General features: G+C 44.8%; 2 protein-coding genes across 2 annotated transcripts; one reads left to right on the top strand and one right to left on the bottom strand.

Moving 5' to 3' along the window:
- Window positions 1-559: 559 nt before the first annotated feature.
- atp7a (ATPase copper transporting alpha) lies at window positions 560-14,131 on the bottom strand. Its single transcript, XM_068740362.1, has 23 exons — window positions 14,088-14,131; window positions 13,262-13,383; window positions 11,557-12,037; window positions 10,515-11,258; window positions 10,110-10,322; window positions 9,845-10,008; window positions 9,482-9,643; window positions 9,244-9,320; window positions 7,358-7,580; window positions 6,981-7,214; window positions 6,790-6,881; window positions 6,388-6,515; window positions 5,289-5,443; window positions 5,079-5,213; window positions 4,672-4,866; window positions 3,939-4,121; window positions 3,611-3,824; window positions 3,313-3,459; window positions 3,080-3,222; window positions 2,405-2,608; window positions 2,160-2,277; window positions 1,986-2,088; window positions 560-1,895 (listed from the first exon to the last, which is right to left on the bottom strand). The coding sequence occupies exons 2-23, from the start codon at window positions 13,379-13,381 to the stop codon at window positions 1,622-1,624; spliced, it is 4,509 nt and encodes a 1,502-aa protein (XP_068596463.1). The 5' UTR covers window positions 13,382-13,383; window positions 14,088-14,131; the 3' UTR covers window positions 560-1,621.
- A 2,029-nt stretch (window positions 14,132-16,160) lies between these two features.
- On the top strand, window positions 16,161-18,693 carry fbxl3l (F-box and leucine-rich repeat protein 3, like). Its single transcript, XM_068740869.1, has 4 exons — window positions 16,161-16,511; window positions 16,774-16,896; window positions 17,188-17,359; window positions 18,050-18,693. Exons 1-4 carry the CDS (start codon window positions 16,161-16,163, stop codon window positions 18,691-18,693), a joined length of 1,290 nt encoding a protein of 429 aa, XP_068596970.1.
- Window positions 18,694-18,880: the final 187 nt, after the last annotated feature.

Below are 18,880 nucleotides of genomic sequence, written 5' to 3'. Positions count from 1 at the left end.
CTTTTATCTTTTCAACGTTTTCAGAGGCATTTGTCAGGAGCCCTTTTTTCCCACCGGTGTTTTATTCTCGTGCTCGAGTTAACTGAATGTAGAGTATTCCAGTTGTCTGTGGCATTATTCCAGAAGAGTTGACCTTGTACGTTTTAAAACACGGCACATATTTAGAACTTGCTCGACCTGCCGTTTCCTGATTGATTCGCTACTATTCCTGGACATTCCCCTTGGTTAAAATGATAGCAGATTGTATCTGATGAGTACTAACAAAAATATAAAATGACATTTCTGATAAATGCTTAGAAACGTCGCTCCATCAAATTCAATGAAAAGCCACTCCAGCCAAAGCAATACATATCAAAATAGAGGAATTACAGTGAGTATTATTTTTTTTTTTTAAAGAGTATGACATAAATGGTATTTGATTGTTCTGCAGTAAAGCAGGGTGATGTGATGTTTTGACTAACTGGGTGAAATAAAGTCCAAATCTTGCACCGGGTGTTTGATGCTTCGGTGCAGCCAGCGGCTCTGCAGCGCTACCTTCTGCTGTAACGACGCATTTGAGTGAGGTTGTAAGAGTTTTATTCCAAGGCACATACTGGGACCCATCAAAGACTTCAAACGTCCCTGCCTGCACGACTGCACACGTACATAAAGCCACACGGACAGCTTTCCACAGCAAAGCACACAAACGGCAGATCGGTCGAGACGTCTGCATCCAGAGAAAGTGACAAACGGCTCTTCATTGTCAAAAATGGAGACACTTCTTGTAAATAGCTGAACTCGACTGATTATCACCCGATTGGAGTGATGCTCGGAACGAGCTTTCCAGAGGAAGCACTTTTGCTCTGTCGGCAATGTTCTTTGCAACTCTGGGTTTTTGTTGTTCCTGCATTGAATCATAAAACAGAGAAGTAGTCATCGCACTGAAAGAGGTCTCGAACAGCAGACGCCATCTTGTCTGGTGGAACGACCGGGCGCGTGCCTTTAACATTGAGTAACCGCATCATGACAATATTTTCTCTGGATGACATCATCCTCGTAACAGCATCTGTAAATATTGAGCAATGATCATTTACATTTATTGAAAGACATCGCTATATCATTGGCTAAAGTTGAGGTGATGCTACCAGAACTAGAGCTTCAATGTCAACATCCGGCGAACGCTCCACTTTGTGTCGTCGACTTTATTTAAAGTTGCCCGCGGACTCCAAAGCGACCTCAATAGTGTTATCTTTGGCACTAATGTGCAACTCACCATTAGTGTGTTCAATAATTAGAGATGATAAGGTGGGCTTTTGGGATAAAAATATGCATTTTCAAGATAAATAAAGGTAATATAAATACTCTGGAATATAATTATACAAAGTTTTATTATGAATGTAAATGTAAGGAATCTTTTTTTTTTTTTTCTTCAAGTGACAACACTTAAAATATCTTTGGACAGATGTTAAAGTTCTGGCAGATGAGCAAGTGCAGCTTGTTTGACTGGTGGGTGGGGTTACGCTTTCTTTGGACAGTCGCAGATGAACGGGCCCAGCACAAACGGCTTAGCATGGCCCCGCCTTCATCACATGTAGCTACCGTCTACTTCAGTACAGAAAAGTCAATCGTCGTCGGCGAGCCTTCAGCAGAACTCCTCGCCGCACTGCGCCCCCCCCACCAGCAGGGAGTGCTTGTCAGGTTCGCTGAGCGCCATGCTGTTGAGCGACTGCTTGTCAGAACGCAGGGAGTTAATGGACGCACGGCTGTAGTTCACAATGCGGTCCAGCAGACTGAGTTTGGGGGAGGGACGCCGCGTCTCGCCGATGCCGATGTGGACGCTGACGTCGGACAGGCTGCCCTGCCGCCAGCTGTTACCCAGCCTGGCTTCCAGCTGCTCGGCACTGGGCTTCGTGTAACTTACAAAAAGACGGAAGAAAAACACAAAATGTGTGCAGGCCCCTTTAGCCGGGCGGGAAAACCAAACGACGAATAAAAGATCTCATTACCATTTAAGCAGGAGGGAGGACAGAACCACAGAGACGGACGACAGCGCCATCGCAGCAGAGCCCATCCACGGCTGCAGCACCAGCCCGATGGGCATGAACACGCCTGAGGACAGACACGCGTTACGGCAGAGGCCAATCAGACGATGCCGGAATGAACCGTTTTCAATCGCCTACCAGCAGCGATTGGAATGCCAACCAGGTTGTAGATGAGAGCAAACAGAAAGTTGATCCTGATCCTCTGGACCGTCTTCTTGGAAAGATCGATGCTGCCCACCACGTCCAGCAGATCGTTCTGCAGACATGGCAAAAAGAAGTGGGTGAAATCAGCGAATCTTAATGTAGAATAAATTGTTTAGTCATTTATTTTATGAAACATCCAAACTATCAGTCAGACAGTAATTCATAAAAAAAAGGCTCACCCTGATCAACACCACATCTGCTGCTTCTATGGCCACATCTGTTCCAGTTCCTATGGCGATGCCCACGTCAGCCATGGCCAAGGCAGGCGAGTCGTTGACGCCGTCCCCCACCATGGCGACCCTGTTTCCCGCCAGCTGCAGCTGTTCCACCTTTGCCACCTTGTGAGAGGGAAGCACCTCAGCAAACACCTTTCGGATGCCCACCTGCGGGAGAGACGGACGCAGAGCGTAAACCCCGAGGCCGCGGCGCCAGAGAGGCTTTTTATTAGCATTGGGTTTTTTTAACAGAAATAAAATTGCTTTAAAAGAAGATGAAAGACATTGTGAAACGTTTTTGCTTTGGTGAAACATTGTAACAATATCTTGTTAAGTGCGTGTTCTTTTTTTTTAAATGCAACATTTTTGCTGCATCAACATCAGTATTTCCTATTTAAACATATGCATGTGTATATTTTATGAAAACACAGCTTGTATCTGTGAAGATATCAAGCACCTGAGACAATTATATTAATTGATTGATCAGTAATTGATTAACAGATCACCTCGCTCACTAGGGACGGTGTAGTGTATGGATTAAGAGTTGTATCAGTTTGTCAGATGTCAGTAAGTTGAGAATAACGCTCCACAGTGACCACAGAGCTCTCCATGTTTGCTTTGATGTCAGCCCGTCCGTACCTGAGCAGCAATGGCCCGTGCAGTCTTGCTGTTGTCTCCGGTCATCAGCACCACTTCCAGACCCATGCTGGTCAGCGTGTGGACAGCCAGCTCAGCCTCTGGTTTCACTGTGTCGGCGATGGCTATCATTGCACACAGAACATCTGTGCACAAATACAAATATGGAACAATGCTGTAAATACATGACAAAAAAGAACAACGATTACACATCATGTTGACCCATCCTTGCTCACCGTCTACAGCTACCAGGACAGCAGTGCGTCCTCTACGCTCGTGATCCGTCATGGCTTCATCGACATCCGATCTGATCTGCAGGCAGTTCCTTCTCATCCACTCTCTGTTGCCGATCAGGACAAGGTAGGTGGCCGTCTGGACGAGGCCTTCAATCAGAGATCACTCAAGTTAGAAAGTCAAAAAGGCATTTATTCTGCTCTCTACATTTATTAATAAACTAAACATATTTAATATTTCTGTGAATAGGAAGCTACAGAAATAAATGCTAGGCCTACGACTCATACCAAACCTACGTACTTATTGGTTGAGGGTCCATGACAAGTGGATGCGAACTGCTAGACATCCGGGTGTCGCTGATCTGGACGAGGAGGCTGTCGTGTTGATTGTTATCCTCACTGTCGCTGTCGGCCTGTTTCAGCAGCATCTCTGTGTTGCTGATGCGACATCGGATCCCGCAGCCTGGAACGGTCTGAAAGTCGGTGCATTTCCCCAGAGACTCTGTGCCAAGCTCCTGCACAAAAAAACACAAATGCATACTTAACTATTTAGACCAGGCGGTCAATTGTTCAGCAACAAGAAAGACTTGCAGGTCACGTGGGGGTTACAGTTGAGGAAGTCGACCAACCTGTTTGCAGTATTTGGTGATGGCTGCTCCAAGCGGGTGCTCGCTGTTGTTCTCAGCCGTGCCCACGATGGCCAGCAGTCGGGAACGAGGCATCTTGTTTCCCTCCACAACCATCTTAACTTGGACAACTTTTGGAGTTCCATATGTGATGGTCCCAGTCTTATCGAACACCACCGTATGGACCTGCCCAAGAGATGATAAATATATTCAGAATTAAATACTACCAGAATAAATGTGACATGTTTTTACACCTATAAATCCCCATAGGTCATTCTTATACTAATACGTTTGCAGAAAGGTACAGACCCCACTCTTGGTTTCTGCTATTGCTGCTTGTATTTTGTACTAAATGTATTGGATATATAATAAAACTACAGATAAAACAAAAGGGACTTGATCAAATGAAAATAAAATGTATGTAGGAAAAAGGTTATCCAATATCTGGATACCTAAAAGTAACTGCCTCCTGAAGAACACTACCGTTACTCAAACATCAAACTAATAATAACACAAACGCTCCAAGTTCTCGGAGTATCTCCTCCTGATCGAGGCCGTGACTGATAAACAAACAGATTATTGATTTTAGGTGCAATAACATAATAGTGAAATAGAGGTTTTTGTCCTCTGCCTGCTTTCTAATTAGAATCATCTCATAACGCGTTAAAATTGACAGTTGACTTGTTACATAATCTGGTGACTGTGTAGAGGCGGCGTAACATCGTCATGAACGCACCTTATGCGCCATCTCGAGCGGCTCCCCTCCCTTTATCAGGATGCCGTTTTGGGCTCCAACCCCCGTGCCGACCATGACAGCTGTCGGGGTTGCTAGGCCAAGGGAACAGGGACAGGCGATGCATAATACCGTTATGGAGGCCTGGAAGGCGAAGCGTATCACCGCCTCTGCCCGAGAAATGCTCTTGTCATAACCCTGCAAGACACGTGGATGTTCAATTCAAATGTATAATATATTACTGTATATATATATATATATATTATAAGAACTTTTTAATCTCGTCTTCATCGAGAAAAGGCGAAGTTAATACGGAAGAAGCACTGACATTTACTGAGGTTTAACACAGACTTATAGACGAGTTAAAGTAATTCCTGATGTAGTACAGTCACATGAAACAAAAGACTCACAGGAAAGTACTTTTCCACCAGAGAAAAGTCTAAAAACCCAATGATGATCCAGGAGATGAGTGTGAGCACGGATATGCCAACAATGAAGGGCACGAAGTAGCCGCTGATCTTGTCTGCGTACTGCTGGATCGGTGCCTAGAAAGACAATGTCAGAAATTAAGCGCCCGAGAGATTCTCGTCAAAGCAGGTCGCGCAGACCTCACGATTTACCTTTGAGGTCTGAGCCTCCTCCACTAGTTTGACGATCTGACACAACGTGGTCTCCATGCCAACGTGTGTAGCACTGATAAGCAGAGAGCCATTCTGGTTGATGGAGCCTGCAATGACGATGCTTCCTGGCTTCTTCACCACTGGCATGGCCTCGCCTGCAGACAGAGCAACAGCTGCTCAGCAGCTGGAAGCAGGAACAGGAACATCTGTCGCCAACGCTGGCACTTTATCACAGGACAAACAGTGGGCTAGCTACGTTTGCTGGTCCACAATTTAACCCTTTCCTCCCCGACAGTCATCTGGAGCTGCTGCCCTGTACATTACTGCGCCCCCCCCCCAATTTTATAATTACTACAACTAACTTACCAAACTGTATTCTTAAGTTCCAAATATATATTTACTTCATATAAAAATATTCGATCAACATATAATTTCAGCAAAATCATGTCTGGATGGAGCGACAGGTCACTCAAGTCCCACGCCATCAGATTGTCTCAGTTCCTTCCCCTTGGCCGTACGAACCTTATTTTAATAACTAAGCAACGACCAAAATAACTATAATTAGTCACTAAGCACCTTCATTCATATCCTACTTGAGTTTCATCCATTGTGTCTATTGTTTTGACTTTGACCTGTAGTGCACTGTGTGCACAGCCCATTTAATTTCATAATGCCAATAAAGTGCTATTCTATTCTATTTCAGATTTATATTGAAAGACACTATAAATCTGTCATCCAGTTCTGGTCATCTGTTGGTAGAAATCGGTAGAGGAAGGAGGGAGACCGCTGCCTCCCTCCGCGGAAGGGAGGCAGCGGTCGAGTCGCGCTCGGCGGGATGTCGTCTGTGAGACTGGAGACCTGCCCGCCTGTCATTCACCGACAATCTATCCAACTTTGCCTGAGATATCTCCAAATCATTTGTCACAAAACCTTATTTTCCACGCTTGCATTCAGGACCCGCCTGCAAGGGTTGACTTGAACTACCACGCCTGCAGGCAGGATAAGGGAGGAAAGGGTTAAAAGAACGCTTGGGAGCAACTCAAATGTCTTTCCGCTACTTCAATAGCATGTTAACGGCACAAATAATAATGCTCCCAACCTGTGATGAGAGACTCATCGGCCATGGAGGTTCCCTCGATGACCCTTCCGTCAACCGGAAACTTCCCCCCAGGAACAACCTTCACCACATCGCCCCGCTGCACCAGGTCAACATCCACCTGTTCCTCACTGGAGCCGAAACATGAATGCAAAATGGTGAAAACAGTTTTTAAAACGCCGTGTAGAAACAAATGCGACTACAATAACCTCCTTCAGCCATGACAACAATTGTTCTTCTCTCATGATTATAAATGACTTGCAGCTTGTTTGTAGTTTTTTTTTATGCAACTTCAGACCTTTCTATTGACACGGACGGCAAGCATTTATACAATAGGTTGTAATCTAAAAAAATAAAAGTTCCTGACATGAGCTGCAATAAATGAGCAAAGCAAACAGTGAATACCTGACGACAGACATGTCGCTGCTCAGGGTGACCACTGTGGCCTCAGTCGCTTGCAAAGACATCAGTTTGGACAAAGCTTCAGATGTTTTGCTCTGAATGGAAAGAGCAAAAAAAAAAGTGAATAAAAAAACACCCGAAAATAAATCGACTAGACATTAAGTATCATCAATAACAGTAACAGTCATATAAACCTTGGCTATCTGTTCCAGCCAACGTCCCAGGGAGATGAAGACAAAGAGCATCGGCGGCGTGTCAAAGAAGGTGATGGGATTTACCAACGCCTTCTCTGCCATGGCCACGACGAGGACGATCAGAGAGTAGGTGAAGGCTATGGAAGTTGCTAAAACTATTAGCACGTCCATGTTGGCGGATCGATGTTTGACTGCTTTGTAGGCTTGAATGTAGAAGTAGCGTCCTCCAATAAACTACAGAGAGAGACACAGAAAAGCCTTCATTCACTGGACCACAAACATTTTATCCAGACAGTGGATGAAACACGTTTATGACTTTCATTTGAAATAAATATGTTGATAGCATGTTTTCCTGAGGATCAGCGCCTCAGCTTTACCTGTACAGGCACACAAAAGAGGAAGGAGAGGAGGTTCATGATGGACAGGCCTGGGAGCAGCTGCCGCTCCAGAAACATGGTGGAGTGGTAGTGGTTGCGATCGTCTACTGTGAAGTTGTGTCGATGCGACGCATTCATTTGGTGGTCCATGATGATCATGTAGGTCATCATCCCCATCACAGGTACGCAGAAAAACAGGCTCACCAAGAAAGACTTCCTCCACCTGGAAGATCAGAACAGATGTGAGCGGAGGTTTGTTTTTTTTAATCCATCCGCCAGGTAACGGAATAAGTAGATCCACTGGTCACTTCAGTGAAAAGCTCCATTACAACACAATCCCAATGAATCTTTTTAATCCATTCTGGCATAGATGCCATTTTCAAATTCAGAAATGTGGTTTGAATTTGACAAAGCTGCCTGCAATAAAGCGATAACTTATGATGCGTTTACATTCTGTGCTCTGCAGTCTTGCCCTACTGTGAATACGCAGGCAAACGCTGTTGCCGCGGTTACCAGTTACACATATAAAAGCATTAATGGCTACTGTAACATTTGCAGAATAGGTTATAGAAAAAAAGAGAACGAGAGATGAGGATATAAATAGAGATAATGCGCCACACCCTGACTCCCTGTGAGGCAGCACACTGGGCGCCGCTCACACACGGATGGCAGAAGATGTGGAAAGGAGAAGGCAGACAGGTATTACCGAGTTATTACCCTAATACTAACCCCACAGGGAGGACAGTCATATCGGTCTCGTGGGACTACACGTGGAAAAACCTAAACAATGAGGATTAGTTTTGTCATGACAATGGATACCCAGTTTGTCGCTAAAGGCAGAAACACGTCCAACCAGTTCAACTGTTGAAAAATATCACTTGGCTGCCCGATCAAGTGCATTTCCCTTTCATGAAACATGTTCAGCAAATCACGTTCATACTAGGAGCGTCTTTGTAGGATCCTCTCACGTCTTCAGACACTTAAATAACTCTCTGGCTGAAAGTGGCAACAATTAGTGGCTCATATTTGTGTATTTTACTGCCACACAGGATTACATTTTATGGTTTGGGTCAAGAAAGTTTCACTCTAAAAGGTTGTTTATAAAATGCTCTATCAAAATGATTTTTGAAGAGATCCTCCTTCACAGGCGACAGTTCAGTTCCCTTTTCCTCCAAATTGTCTTCTCAAAACAGAAAAAATAACCAACATGTTTCCATTTATTTTCAAAAGGGTGGCCTTTAATCAAACTAAAGGCCACTAAAAAAATACTTTGATTATCTGAATGGTTTTCCCCAAAATATGTTCCATGAAAAAATAGCAGAAGACACACAAAACATTTTTCACTAAAAAAGACAAAATGATGGGGGGGAAATGGAATTACACACAGGGGTCGCTGCAATGTTGTAGCAGGGCAGTCCAGCTTGCTTATTAGTAATGTTCTTTAGCTCATAGAGAGCACAGCATAAGTTCATTTAGACTTGCTTCATGCAAGTACACAACACCAAATGGAAATGCAAGTCTCGTGGAAATTACAATAATCTGTCCTCAAAGGGAAAATACAAACCTAATAAGTAGATCTGTGAACACAATAACAACCAAACGCAAAAACTTGAGGAACTGATATGCTTCCAGTCGAGAAGGTTATAAAGTAGGCATAGCGCACAGAGGTAAAAGCGTCAGAAATGCACACAAGCCTTTTCTGAAGGTACAAGTTCTCATAACAGAATTGTTTTGCTTCTAAAATGTGGACGGAATCAGTCGTCGTTTGAAGAAAAAACAAAAAGCATGTATTTCAGTGTTTCAAGCAACATTTTACAGAAGAAAGGGGGCCGAGCTAAAACAGATCACATTTACAGAGTAGCATAAAGCAGCAGGTTGCTTCTTACTGTCGTATCTCTTTGCTGTGGTCAAGGTGGCTGGCATTTCGATCTCGCTTCACCAAGGATGCTTCAAATCCCAGACCCTGCAAATAACAGTAAAAACACGGATTACATTTCATACATTTATGAAACACTTCATATAGAAAAGCATCAAAATGTTTGTAGATTCTCATTTGTATCCAACATCTTTAGGAAACACTGCTGAACAAAACTCAAACAGAAAAGCCACAGGCAGAAACCGTACCTCAATTAACTTGATGATGTCTCGCGGCCCTACAATTTCCGAGTCATATTTAACATGCGCTTTGTTGGTCGCCAAGGCAACAGAGGCATATATAATTCCCTTTTCCTTCATGAGGCTGGATTCAATTTTGTGCACACAAGAGGCACACGACATTCCCCTCACCTGAAAGAAAGCGAAGATGAGGCATAAAACAAAATGTAACTCCAGAGGGTGGAAGTGATGAACAGAAATGATTGATTTACAGCTTTAGAACACCTTCGTGTGCGTTTATGGTTTTGAGGAACACGTCTTGACATCTTGAAAATAAAATTCCACAGCGGATGATGGCAAATCAAAGTTGAATAGAACCCTACGGCAACTCACCACGAGCTCCAGGTTCCCATCGGATCCTTCATAGTTCTCCATGACAGAGGCGGTGAAGCCGAGCTCTTGCACATAGTCTACTATCTTCAGAGGGTCCACAAGTTTGGGGTTGTAACGAACCTCTGCCTTGCTGGCCATCAGAGCCACCAGAACCGAGTGGATACCTGGCCAGCAGTGAAATGTGTGCTTTAATTTCCTAATCAAAGCAAATGACTTACAATTCGCGCTCACTGAAATAAAACTTGAACATTTTGTTTTTACACACCAGTTTCACTCTTGAGGTTTCGTTCGATGTTTGCCACACAGGAAGCACAAGTCATCCCTCCAATGTGAATGTAGCATTTGGAGTGCGTGTCTCCGTGAGGCCCTTTGGCGGTTTCTTCCAGGAGGTCGCTGTCCCGGTCTTTATCTTTCACGGGCGATAGGTTTGAAGATGCCGAGACACTGTGATCCGGTTCAGGCAGCAGAGAATTAGTCTCTGTGGAGAGCAAATTATCGTTTTTTAAAATGTCATTTGCTGTTCGCTGAGATGTCTAGGCCTCACACACACACACACACACACACACACACACACACAGGCTTAGCATTCAGAGGTAATCAAAACAACAGAATAAAGCTATTTCAGCTGTTTCACTATGTAACTCACAAAATAGACCACATATCTTCTCACCGGGTAGAAAAGCATCAAAGCCCATGTCTTCCACAGCCTCCCTCAGTTCCTGTGGTGTAGTCAAGAGGGGATCGTACTCAAACGTCCCCTGGTGATCAGCCAGCGAGACCTGCGCTGATATCACCCCTTTCCTTTGGGCGACCACGCCCTGGATGGACTGAACACAGGAGTTGCACACCATTCCCTCGATGGTAATATTAACGACAGATGCCAGAGGCTGGGTGAAATAAGGCTGCGAGGAAGCGGATTCGACTCGAGTCGCTTCCGACGATAAAGCAGTGGAAGCGGACGCGAAAGGGCGAGAGCAGTCCCAGGGTTGAGTCTGGAAGTTTCCCGGAGGAAGTGCCTCAATTGCTTGCTGTAGCTGGGACACTGTAACCTTAAGAGGATCGTAGCAGATGGAGGCCCTCTCCATCTCCAGAGAGACTTCCACAGAGGACACGCCGGGCAGCTTAGAGACGTTATCTTGGATATTGGCCACACACGAATGACAATGCATGCCTTTCACCTTGAGCATGACCGGCGCCGTATCGATAAATACTTCCGTCTCCTCCGACGGCGAAGAAGCGGCCGGTTTTAGAGCATCAACGAAACGTTCCATTTCTCTGGAGGACAGCTGCAGGGAGCGAGGCTTGGACTTGACGGACGCCTTGAAGCCAGCCACAGCGATCTGGTCAACGATGGTTTCAACAGTGACAAGGTAGGGCAAGTACACAATCGTTGCTTCCTGAGTCTCCAAGACAACTGTGGAGAATAAAGACAGAACAGAAAATAAACAAAAATTAAAATCAAAGGTTTACTTGGACAGGAAGTGACTGCAAAGGTAATTCTGAGTACAAAGTGGAAATGAAAGCGGAAGGACTTCATGAGTCGACTGGACAACCGGTCTGTGACGAAGACACAAATAACCTGCCACACACAATGACATGTAAATTATATTCTCACTTCTAATACGCGCGGCAACTACCACATCGGTTTGTAGCCCAGAATGTAAGAAAACACACGACACCAAACTCATGGACAGGGAAAGGTAATCGATCACCTTTGATCTTTTCGATCCCTTTCAGTTTTCCAATCTTCCCCTCAATAGTGGAGGTGCAGGAGTGGCAGGTCATTCCCTCGATCCAAAACTTCAGGAGCGACACGCCACCCCCACTTGTGTGGGATGGAGACAATTCTTGAGTGGGACTCTCCAGAGTTCTTAGGCCGTCCACTACCTCAGTCAGCTGATTTAAACACGTCAGGGAAGGAATGAAGGTAACGGCGAGCCCCGTCTGGCCGGAGCTCTCCTTAACCTCCAGCACTCCCTGGCGATGTGATAACTTCTTCAAAGCCTCTCGCTGCACTGCCGGTGTCAGGTTTGAGGTGGGGATAAGCTGGGTATCTGTGGAGACCGGCGCGGCTGTGCTTGACTCTGATAAAACTGGTTCAAAGCCCATGTCTTCAATGGCCTCCGATAGAGACTCTGGGCTCTGTCGGCTGCTGTCATATATGACGGTTGCATCCTTTAGCTCCAAGGACACCTAAAAAATAAACATTTAGACATGGATTAAAGACTGTTTCTGGTAACATGTTAGTGAAATGTAAAAGAACATGCATATTCAGCTCATTTGACTTGAGCCTTTTAGCATACCAATAGGGAAACACATTTAACAAAGTGCCACAGGAAGCTCTGCTAGTCTGATTAGAGTTGAATGAATGGTTTCATAAAAACTGGAAAATTCACATTCAGTTCAGCAACAGTGTCAGAAACGTGTGGTGAGGCAACGTTGGGTGTTGTGCAACGGATGCAGGCTGTTGACTCAGTCTCCTTGTGATCCCTTAGTTCTAAGTGTTTCACATGGAACATATAGGCTCTTATCAGCTCCTGCCCCCCCCCCCCCCAGGCATAAAGCATTTCTATGAGAAACAATGCTTTTATTTGTTTCAGTTAAATCACTGGGCCATGAAGATTGAGCACCCAATTCCTTCAATCGTGGCTTAACAGCAATAACATGATTCTGCATAGTCCAAAAAACCACCACAACTTTATTTAATACAAAAGCTACACGACTTTATGAACCACTTCAGCTCACAGACTCTTCCGTCAGCATGGCCTTAGATCTTCCTGTTCGACAAGGAAAAAAAAAAAAATCATGTGACACATCATAAGGGTCACATGACTGAACTACAAGTCACAAAGCCCAGTAAGGGGTTTAATAGCAAATGAGAGTGACTTGGACTAACGTTTCCTGCAAACAAGACACTGGGCAGGGCCTGGAATGAGACAAGGATGTACACAGTAAAAACAACCCTCTTCTTGGAAATGACGTTTAAACAGATTAACTTCAAATGATGTCGTAGCTAAATTCTTTAGAAAAGACACAAATGTCCAATTTGGGCAGACAACAACATATCGACCTGATGTCTGCAAAGGGCAGAGCTCTATCTGGATCAATTACGCTGGATACAATTACATTAGTCTCTCATTTAACTCCAGCCTGAAGGGTAAACCCACAATAAACAAAAACAGCAAATCACTATTACTGCCATTTGGCAATCTTTCATGGCAACATTATAAGGGTTTAAATTAGATCAGCTAGTCCTGGGGGGGGGGGGGGGGAAGACCGGCCCGGAACCTTGAATTCATTAATCCAATACTCTAAATCTGATTCTCAAGGAGTGCCATGCAAGAAATCTGAAGTTAGCTAGTTTTGTGCACTGTACCCCATGGTGTAAAAATGTATCACATCAAATACTGCTTGTACCTTTATATGTGTAACTCCGGGAAGCGACCCAATCCGCTGCTCTATGGACCGGACACAGGAGCCACAAGTCATTCCCTCCACTCCGATGGAAACGGAACACAGACGGACTTTTTCCGGCATGACTAAAAGGCCACAGGAAGGACAAAATGTATCAATTACAATTAATCTGCTAATCTTTACATTAGAGATAAGAAGTAGAAGGGTGCAGTAGAGCGTATTCTCACAGAGGCCCAACAGTTCATCACAATTACATTCAAAGGAACAATAAATCATCGAAACTGCTGTCTTCAGGGTTCAGTTAAATAAATATAAATCATTGTTCCAGGTGTAACACAAAAGTTCTTCCCTGTTATTTACAACCCCCCCTTCTGGAAACTTTGTTTTTGCGTAATCGTGTTTACAGACAAACTAACGATGGTGAAAGTGACCTCCTCGAAAAAGGGAAAAAAATCAAAACATGAACATGAAAGTCAGCCAAAATGCTCTAGAAACATGCAAAGAAACAATGGATTTGATCGTAAATTATATATACGTATAAAGCTTTTATTTCGACATGCAAATGCAAATTTACCTCATCTTAATGTTTGATTCTGGTCCGTCTTTAGAACAAGGCAGAGACGAACGTCATGTAATATTAGCTTTAACTTTATTACTTGTGGTAACGTTAGCTTTTTCTGTTAAATTGTCCAAGTCCTACCTGTTGCTAAGGGTACAGAACGATATATAATCCATTCTCCTAAGCTAAAATAGAGTCTTATTTTCTTAAAAATGTGTCTTCCGTTAAAACCCTCCCTCTGTTAGCATGAAAAAGCAGCGCAAGTCTTACCTGCTTCAAAGAGGTGTAACTACTAGCTAGTTAGCTTGCGGCTACCGCGGTTGGCTGGCAATGGGCAGGCTAGCTAGCTTGTTTTCATCGTAGGTTGCGAACAACAACCCGCACACGCCGTCGCATAGCACTGCTAGCGGAATAATACGAGTTGAAGCAATAGCTTCCCTGCCCTGTTGTCACGAAGCCCAGCTTCGTAGAATTGGTTTTCTTTCTCCGACTCATGCCGACGTGACGTAGCAGAGCGCTCCACGTGACGACACGGCCACGTCGGCTCCAGTGGGCGGAGCCACCCCAGGGCGACTCTGGCTAAAGATGTCCCCATCTAGCTGTGAAGATGTTGTCGTTCATACATTTATTATTATGATGATTATTATATCTAAAGATTTATTTTTGGAAAAAATAAAACACATGAGCATGTACATATATTTTTCTCGGTATTGTGCGTTTTTCCATTTTCAGGATCTGATAGTAGACAGACGAGTGACCATTTACTTTCACAGATGTCTGGTTCTGTTCTCTTATAAAGTTTAATGGAAAGACAACAATTAACGGCATCTAAATTCTGAATAAAATAAAATAAATAATGTAATTTTAAAATCCTGTTTCCAAAAACCTGCACATTTGTGAAGGAACAATTCACACACACACACACAAAAAAAGACCTTGTTTAACTCAATAAAATAATTTCACACTACATTCTGCACATATGCATGCAGATCTGTAATTAAAGAGTCAGGCTGTTAAAATGTTTGTTGCATTCTGAAATATAACACAGCAGTAGACATGACCTGGTCCCAACTTATTTGAAACATTTGGAAGGCATTCAATTCTTAAAGATAGATATGTTATGTTGTCAGCATTTGACATTTGCCTTTGAGCTATTTTCAGTTTGTGATTTTCAAATCCGTCAACAATGATCCTCTTTCTTTCTCTCTCTCTCTCTCTCTCTCACTCACACACATTGACACACTGACCCACTTTCTCAGGCCGCGTGCATCTCGGCCTATATCTGATCCATTCATATGTCAGGACAATACCCTCCGCAAAAAAAACATACAAAAATCCCTCGTGGCATCCTCAAAGCGAAAAGACTGCATTTAAACCAGACGCGGGTACATATGTATCTCTCTCTCTGGTTGCCATGGATATGACATATCCTGTGCTCCCCGTACGCGTGACGGCGGTTGCAGCCAAGCCATGTTTTTGTGCGCTCACGTGGACCGGCTGCTGCCTGCGATGTGACTAAAGCCGAGCGGGGAGCTCATTACTGGAGCTCCCTGCTGTCCTGCGTCTCCAGCAGCTTGTCTCTAGTCCTCTCCAGACATGGCTCAGAGGGACCGCTGGCTTCTCCGCTGACCACCAAACTGAGAGGAGAGTGTTGCATTTGAGATATTCAGGTGAGTAGTAGATTTCATTGATGCAAATTATTATCACGGGCTGGACAAATTCTTTCAAGCAGACATCAAGCCAAAGGGGGGGGGGGGGGGGGGGGGGGGGGGGGGGGCTTGTCTTTAAAGCCTAAGGACCTTAGTTTGGTTTGACGAGTGACCCTTGACTTGAGAAAACACAATTATACTCTGTTTTAATTAACATAAAGATACAGACTACCATGTGACCATGTCGTTCAACGAGTGGATGAGGTGGAGAGGTTTCCAATGAGCCATGAAAGTTACTCTTATTATTATTATTATGTTATTTATCACTGCCTATAGGCATGCCTGCATGGGCTCTGTCAGTCGTGGCAATTTTGCATGATATATTTCTCTGGGAATTTTGCTTGAACATGTTGAGTGTTACAAAACAGATGGCGATCAATAACAGCCTCGTGTGTGACAGTGTCTGCTTTCTTGTTTGTGCTGCTGTGAGCTCAGGCTATAATAATTATTGTAAGTCATGTAAATGAAATGTACGTCAAGGTGCATAGGTTGTTTGAAATTTTCTGACAAGTCAGCTGGGGTCCTCGTGACTCGGATTCAGATAAGCGGCAGGAGACGAGATGATTATTGATCGTCTTCGTCTTCAAGAAATTGAATGAATGATCGATCCCACAGTGTGCCGACGCGTTTCAGGATGAAACAAGGAAGGATCGCTCGCAAATCAAAATGCCAGGCCTTCCCGTCCCGTGAGGAGAGGGCTAAGAGACGGAAGTCCCGCTTCAGACAGACTTCGGCCCAGGACTGGGGCAACCTGCCCCACCACGTTGTCCTGCAGATCTTCCAGCATCTGTCCCTCGTGGACCGGGCCAGGGCGTCGTCCGTGTGCCGCTGCTGGAACGACGTCTTTCACACCCCTGACTTATGGAGGAGATTTGAGTTTGAGCTCAATCAACCGGCTACGTCTTATCTGCGCTCCACCCACCCGGACCTCATTCAGCAGATCATCAAGAAACATGCACAGCACCTGCACTACGTCAGCTTCAAAGTAAGAACCTTCCCTGCTGTCGCCTTATTCCTCCTCTCCTTTCACCTCCGCCTCCATTTTCACAATACAGCCGTCTGAAAAGCGCCTCCTTAATCTCGACCATCTGCTGCAGAACTGTGACACATGAGCCGTCTCAGCATCCGTGGGCTCATCACCTCCTAAACAATGAGATTTTTCTCGCACCTTTGCTTTTCCATTCCTCCATTTCATTCGTGTGTTTTTTTTTTTTACCCAAATGTTGACTTGCCTGCCGATGAATCAGGTGGACAGCTGCACAGAATCGGCGGAGGCAGCCTGCGATATACTCTCCCAGCTGGTGAACTGCACCATTAAGACCCTTGGGCTGATTTCCACTGCACGGCCGAGCTTCATGGACGTGGCTCAGGTGAGGAGAGTTTGTGTTTCATATGCGCATTACACATTCCCTGCCACATCCCCTATTACTCAGAGCGTAGCAATCAGAATCATGCAGGATGATTAATACCATCTTGGCCCAATGAGTTGTAGACATTCCATGCACTGAATGATTATGCGTTTGAATTCTGCATTTGCAGTTATGTTCTAAGATGCACTACGTGGAAAACACTTTAATAAAAATAAATATGCCATATATATTTGAATAATAAAGTAGAATAAAATGCTCTGGTTTTCCTCGCCACTGCTCCCCCCTCCTCAGGCCCACTTTGTGTCTGCCCTGACGGTGGTGTTCGTCAACTCCAAGTCCCTGTCTTCTATCAAGATTGATGACACGCCGGTTGACGACCCGTCCCTGAAGGTGTTGGTTGCCAACAACAGCGACACCCTGAAGCTGCTTAAGATGAGCAGCTGTCCTCATGTCTCCCCAGCAGGTCATTGTGCTTATTATAAAAGAACGTTGCTGTTTATGCGAGTGACTTGCAACAGTATGAAGCGGACCAGACGTGGGACATAAAAAAAAAAGAATGAACGATATGCAATAAATGTGCATAAATGTGCATGAAATGAGCAACGTGTTAAATTCCTGGGTCTCCATTATTTCACTTCGCGGCTCTCCAACAGAACATACAAGCCTAACAGGTTTTAAGCAATTGGAGTTAAAGTGCTCTTATTTACAGCGTTGCTCCAAGCTAAATGCCAGTGTCAGCGTTCTGACACTCGCACAATGGCAACGTCCGTGTGTTGTTTATGAGGTGTAATGTTCAATCTCAGCTATGCCAGCATGCTGACTCCGGAGCTGCGGCACAGATTATAATGTCATTAAATTGCAAATATTTGGTCATAAACTCGAAGTACACAGCATATGTAGCTTTTGAAAGGGATTTTAAGACCATTAAGACATTTCAGGCAAAACCAAAAATTGCAACCCTCATTATTTGGCTCCATTAAATTGCGCCCATGGGACATATGAATGCCCTTACAGAATATAATGACAGTTCATCAAACTGACTAAAGTGGTGGCTGTACTAATACAATTTAAAATCATCCCCAGAGTTGCACTAATTATTTTTCTTAAATGATATTTTTCTCATCCAGATCTTCTGACTCCTTTCTGCCCTCAGGCATATTGTGCGTTGCAGACCAGTGCCACGGACTCAGGGAGCTGGCACTGAACTACCACCTCCTGAGCGACGAGCTCCTCCTTGCCCTGTCCTCTGAAAAACACGTCCACTTGGAACACCTGCGCATTGACGTGGTGAGCGAAAACCCAGGCCAGACTCGCTTTCACGCCATCAAACGAAGCAGCTGGGAGGCCTTGGCCCGGCATTCACCCAAGGTCAACGTTGTCATGTACTTCTTCCTCTATGAGGAGGAGTTTCAGCCATTCTTCTGGGATGAAACTCCAGTCACCCACCTCTATTTTGGCCAGGCAGTCAGCAAAGAGATGCTCGGCCGCGTCGGACTGAACTGCCCTCGACTGGTGGAGCTGGTCGTGTGTGCCAATGGCCTCGAGCCCCTGGACGAGGAGCTGATTCGCATCGCAGAACGCTGCAAAAGCTTGACAGCCATCGGGCTGGGCGAGTGTGAAGTGACCTGCAGTGGCTTTGTGGAGTTTGTAAAGGTGTGCGGGGGCAGGCTGACTCAGCTGTCAATCATGGAGGAGGTGCTGATCCCAGACAGCAGCTACAACATGGAGCAAATTCACAGCGAGGTGTCCAAGCATCTCGGACGCATGTGGTTCCCTGATATGATGCCCACCTGGTAGGCTGAGATGAGGGGAGATAATGAAGCAACTGGCTTTTATGGACGCTCTCCATGTGATCCTTACCTGAGATGAACAGAAAGAGTCCATGATTGACTGTCCAACCCAAGATTCAGCGTCAGATTCACCGGCACGATGGACTCATTTTGGACTACAAATAGGAGTGTCATCAGTGTTGTCGACCAGTTTA

Source organism: Brachionichthys hirsutus, chromosome 6, assembly GCF_040956055.1.
Source record: "Brachionichthys hirsutus isolate HB-005 chromosome 6, CSIRO-AGI_Bhir_v1, whole genome shotgun sequence".
Taxonomy (NCBI): Eukaryota; Metazoa; Chordata; class Actinopteri; order Lophiiformes; family Brachionichthyidae; genus Brachionichthys; species Brachionichthys hirsutus.
The sequence above is the reverse complement of the archived record's forward strand: the minus strand, read 5'-3'. Positions and strand labels throughout refer to the sequence as shown.

What these genes read in the sequence shown, in the direction of transcription:
- atp7a (XM_068740362.1), bottom strand. Translation starts at nt 13,381, where the DNA reads ATGCCGGAAAAAGTCCGTCTGTGTTCCGTTTCCATCGGAGTGGAGGGA. An exon ending in CACGGGCCATTGCTGCTCAG is followed by an intron (nt 2,609 to 3,079) that starts GTACGGACGGGC and finishes TCTCTCCCGCAG; the next exon opens with GTGGGCATCCGAAAGGTGTT. An exon ending in TCCTCCCTCCTGCTTAAATG is followed by an intron (nt 1,896 to 1,985) that starts GTAATGAGATCT and finishes TCTTTTTGTAAG; the next exon opens with TTACACGAAGCCCAGTGCCG.
- fbxl3l (XM_068740869.1), top strand. Translation starts at nt 16,161, where the DNA reads ATGAAACAAGGAAGGATCGCTCGCAAATCAAAATGCCAGGCCTTCCCG. An exon ending in GCTTCATGGACGTGGCTCAG is followed by an intron (nt 16,897 to 17,187) that starts GTGAGGAGAGTT and finishes CCCCCTCCTCAG; the next exon opens with GCCCACTTTGTGTCTGCCCT. An exon ending in TCCTCATGTCTCCCCAGCAG is followed by an intron (nt 17,360 to 18,049) that starts GTCATTGTGCTT and finishes TTCTGCCCTCAG; the next exon opens with GCATATTGTGCGTTGCAGAC.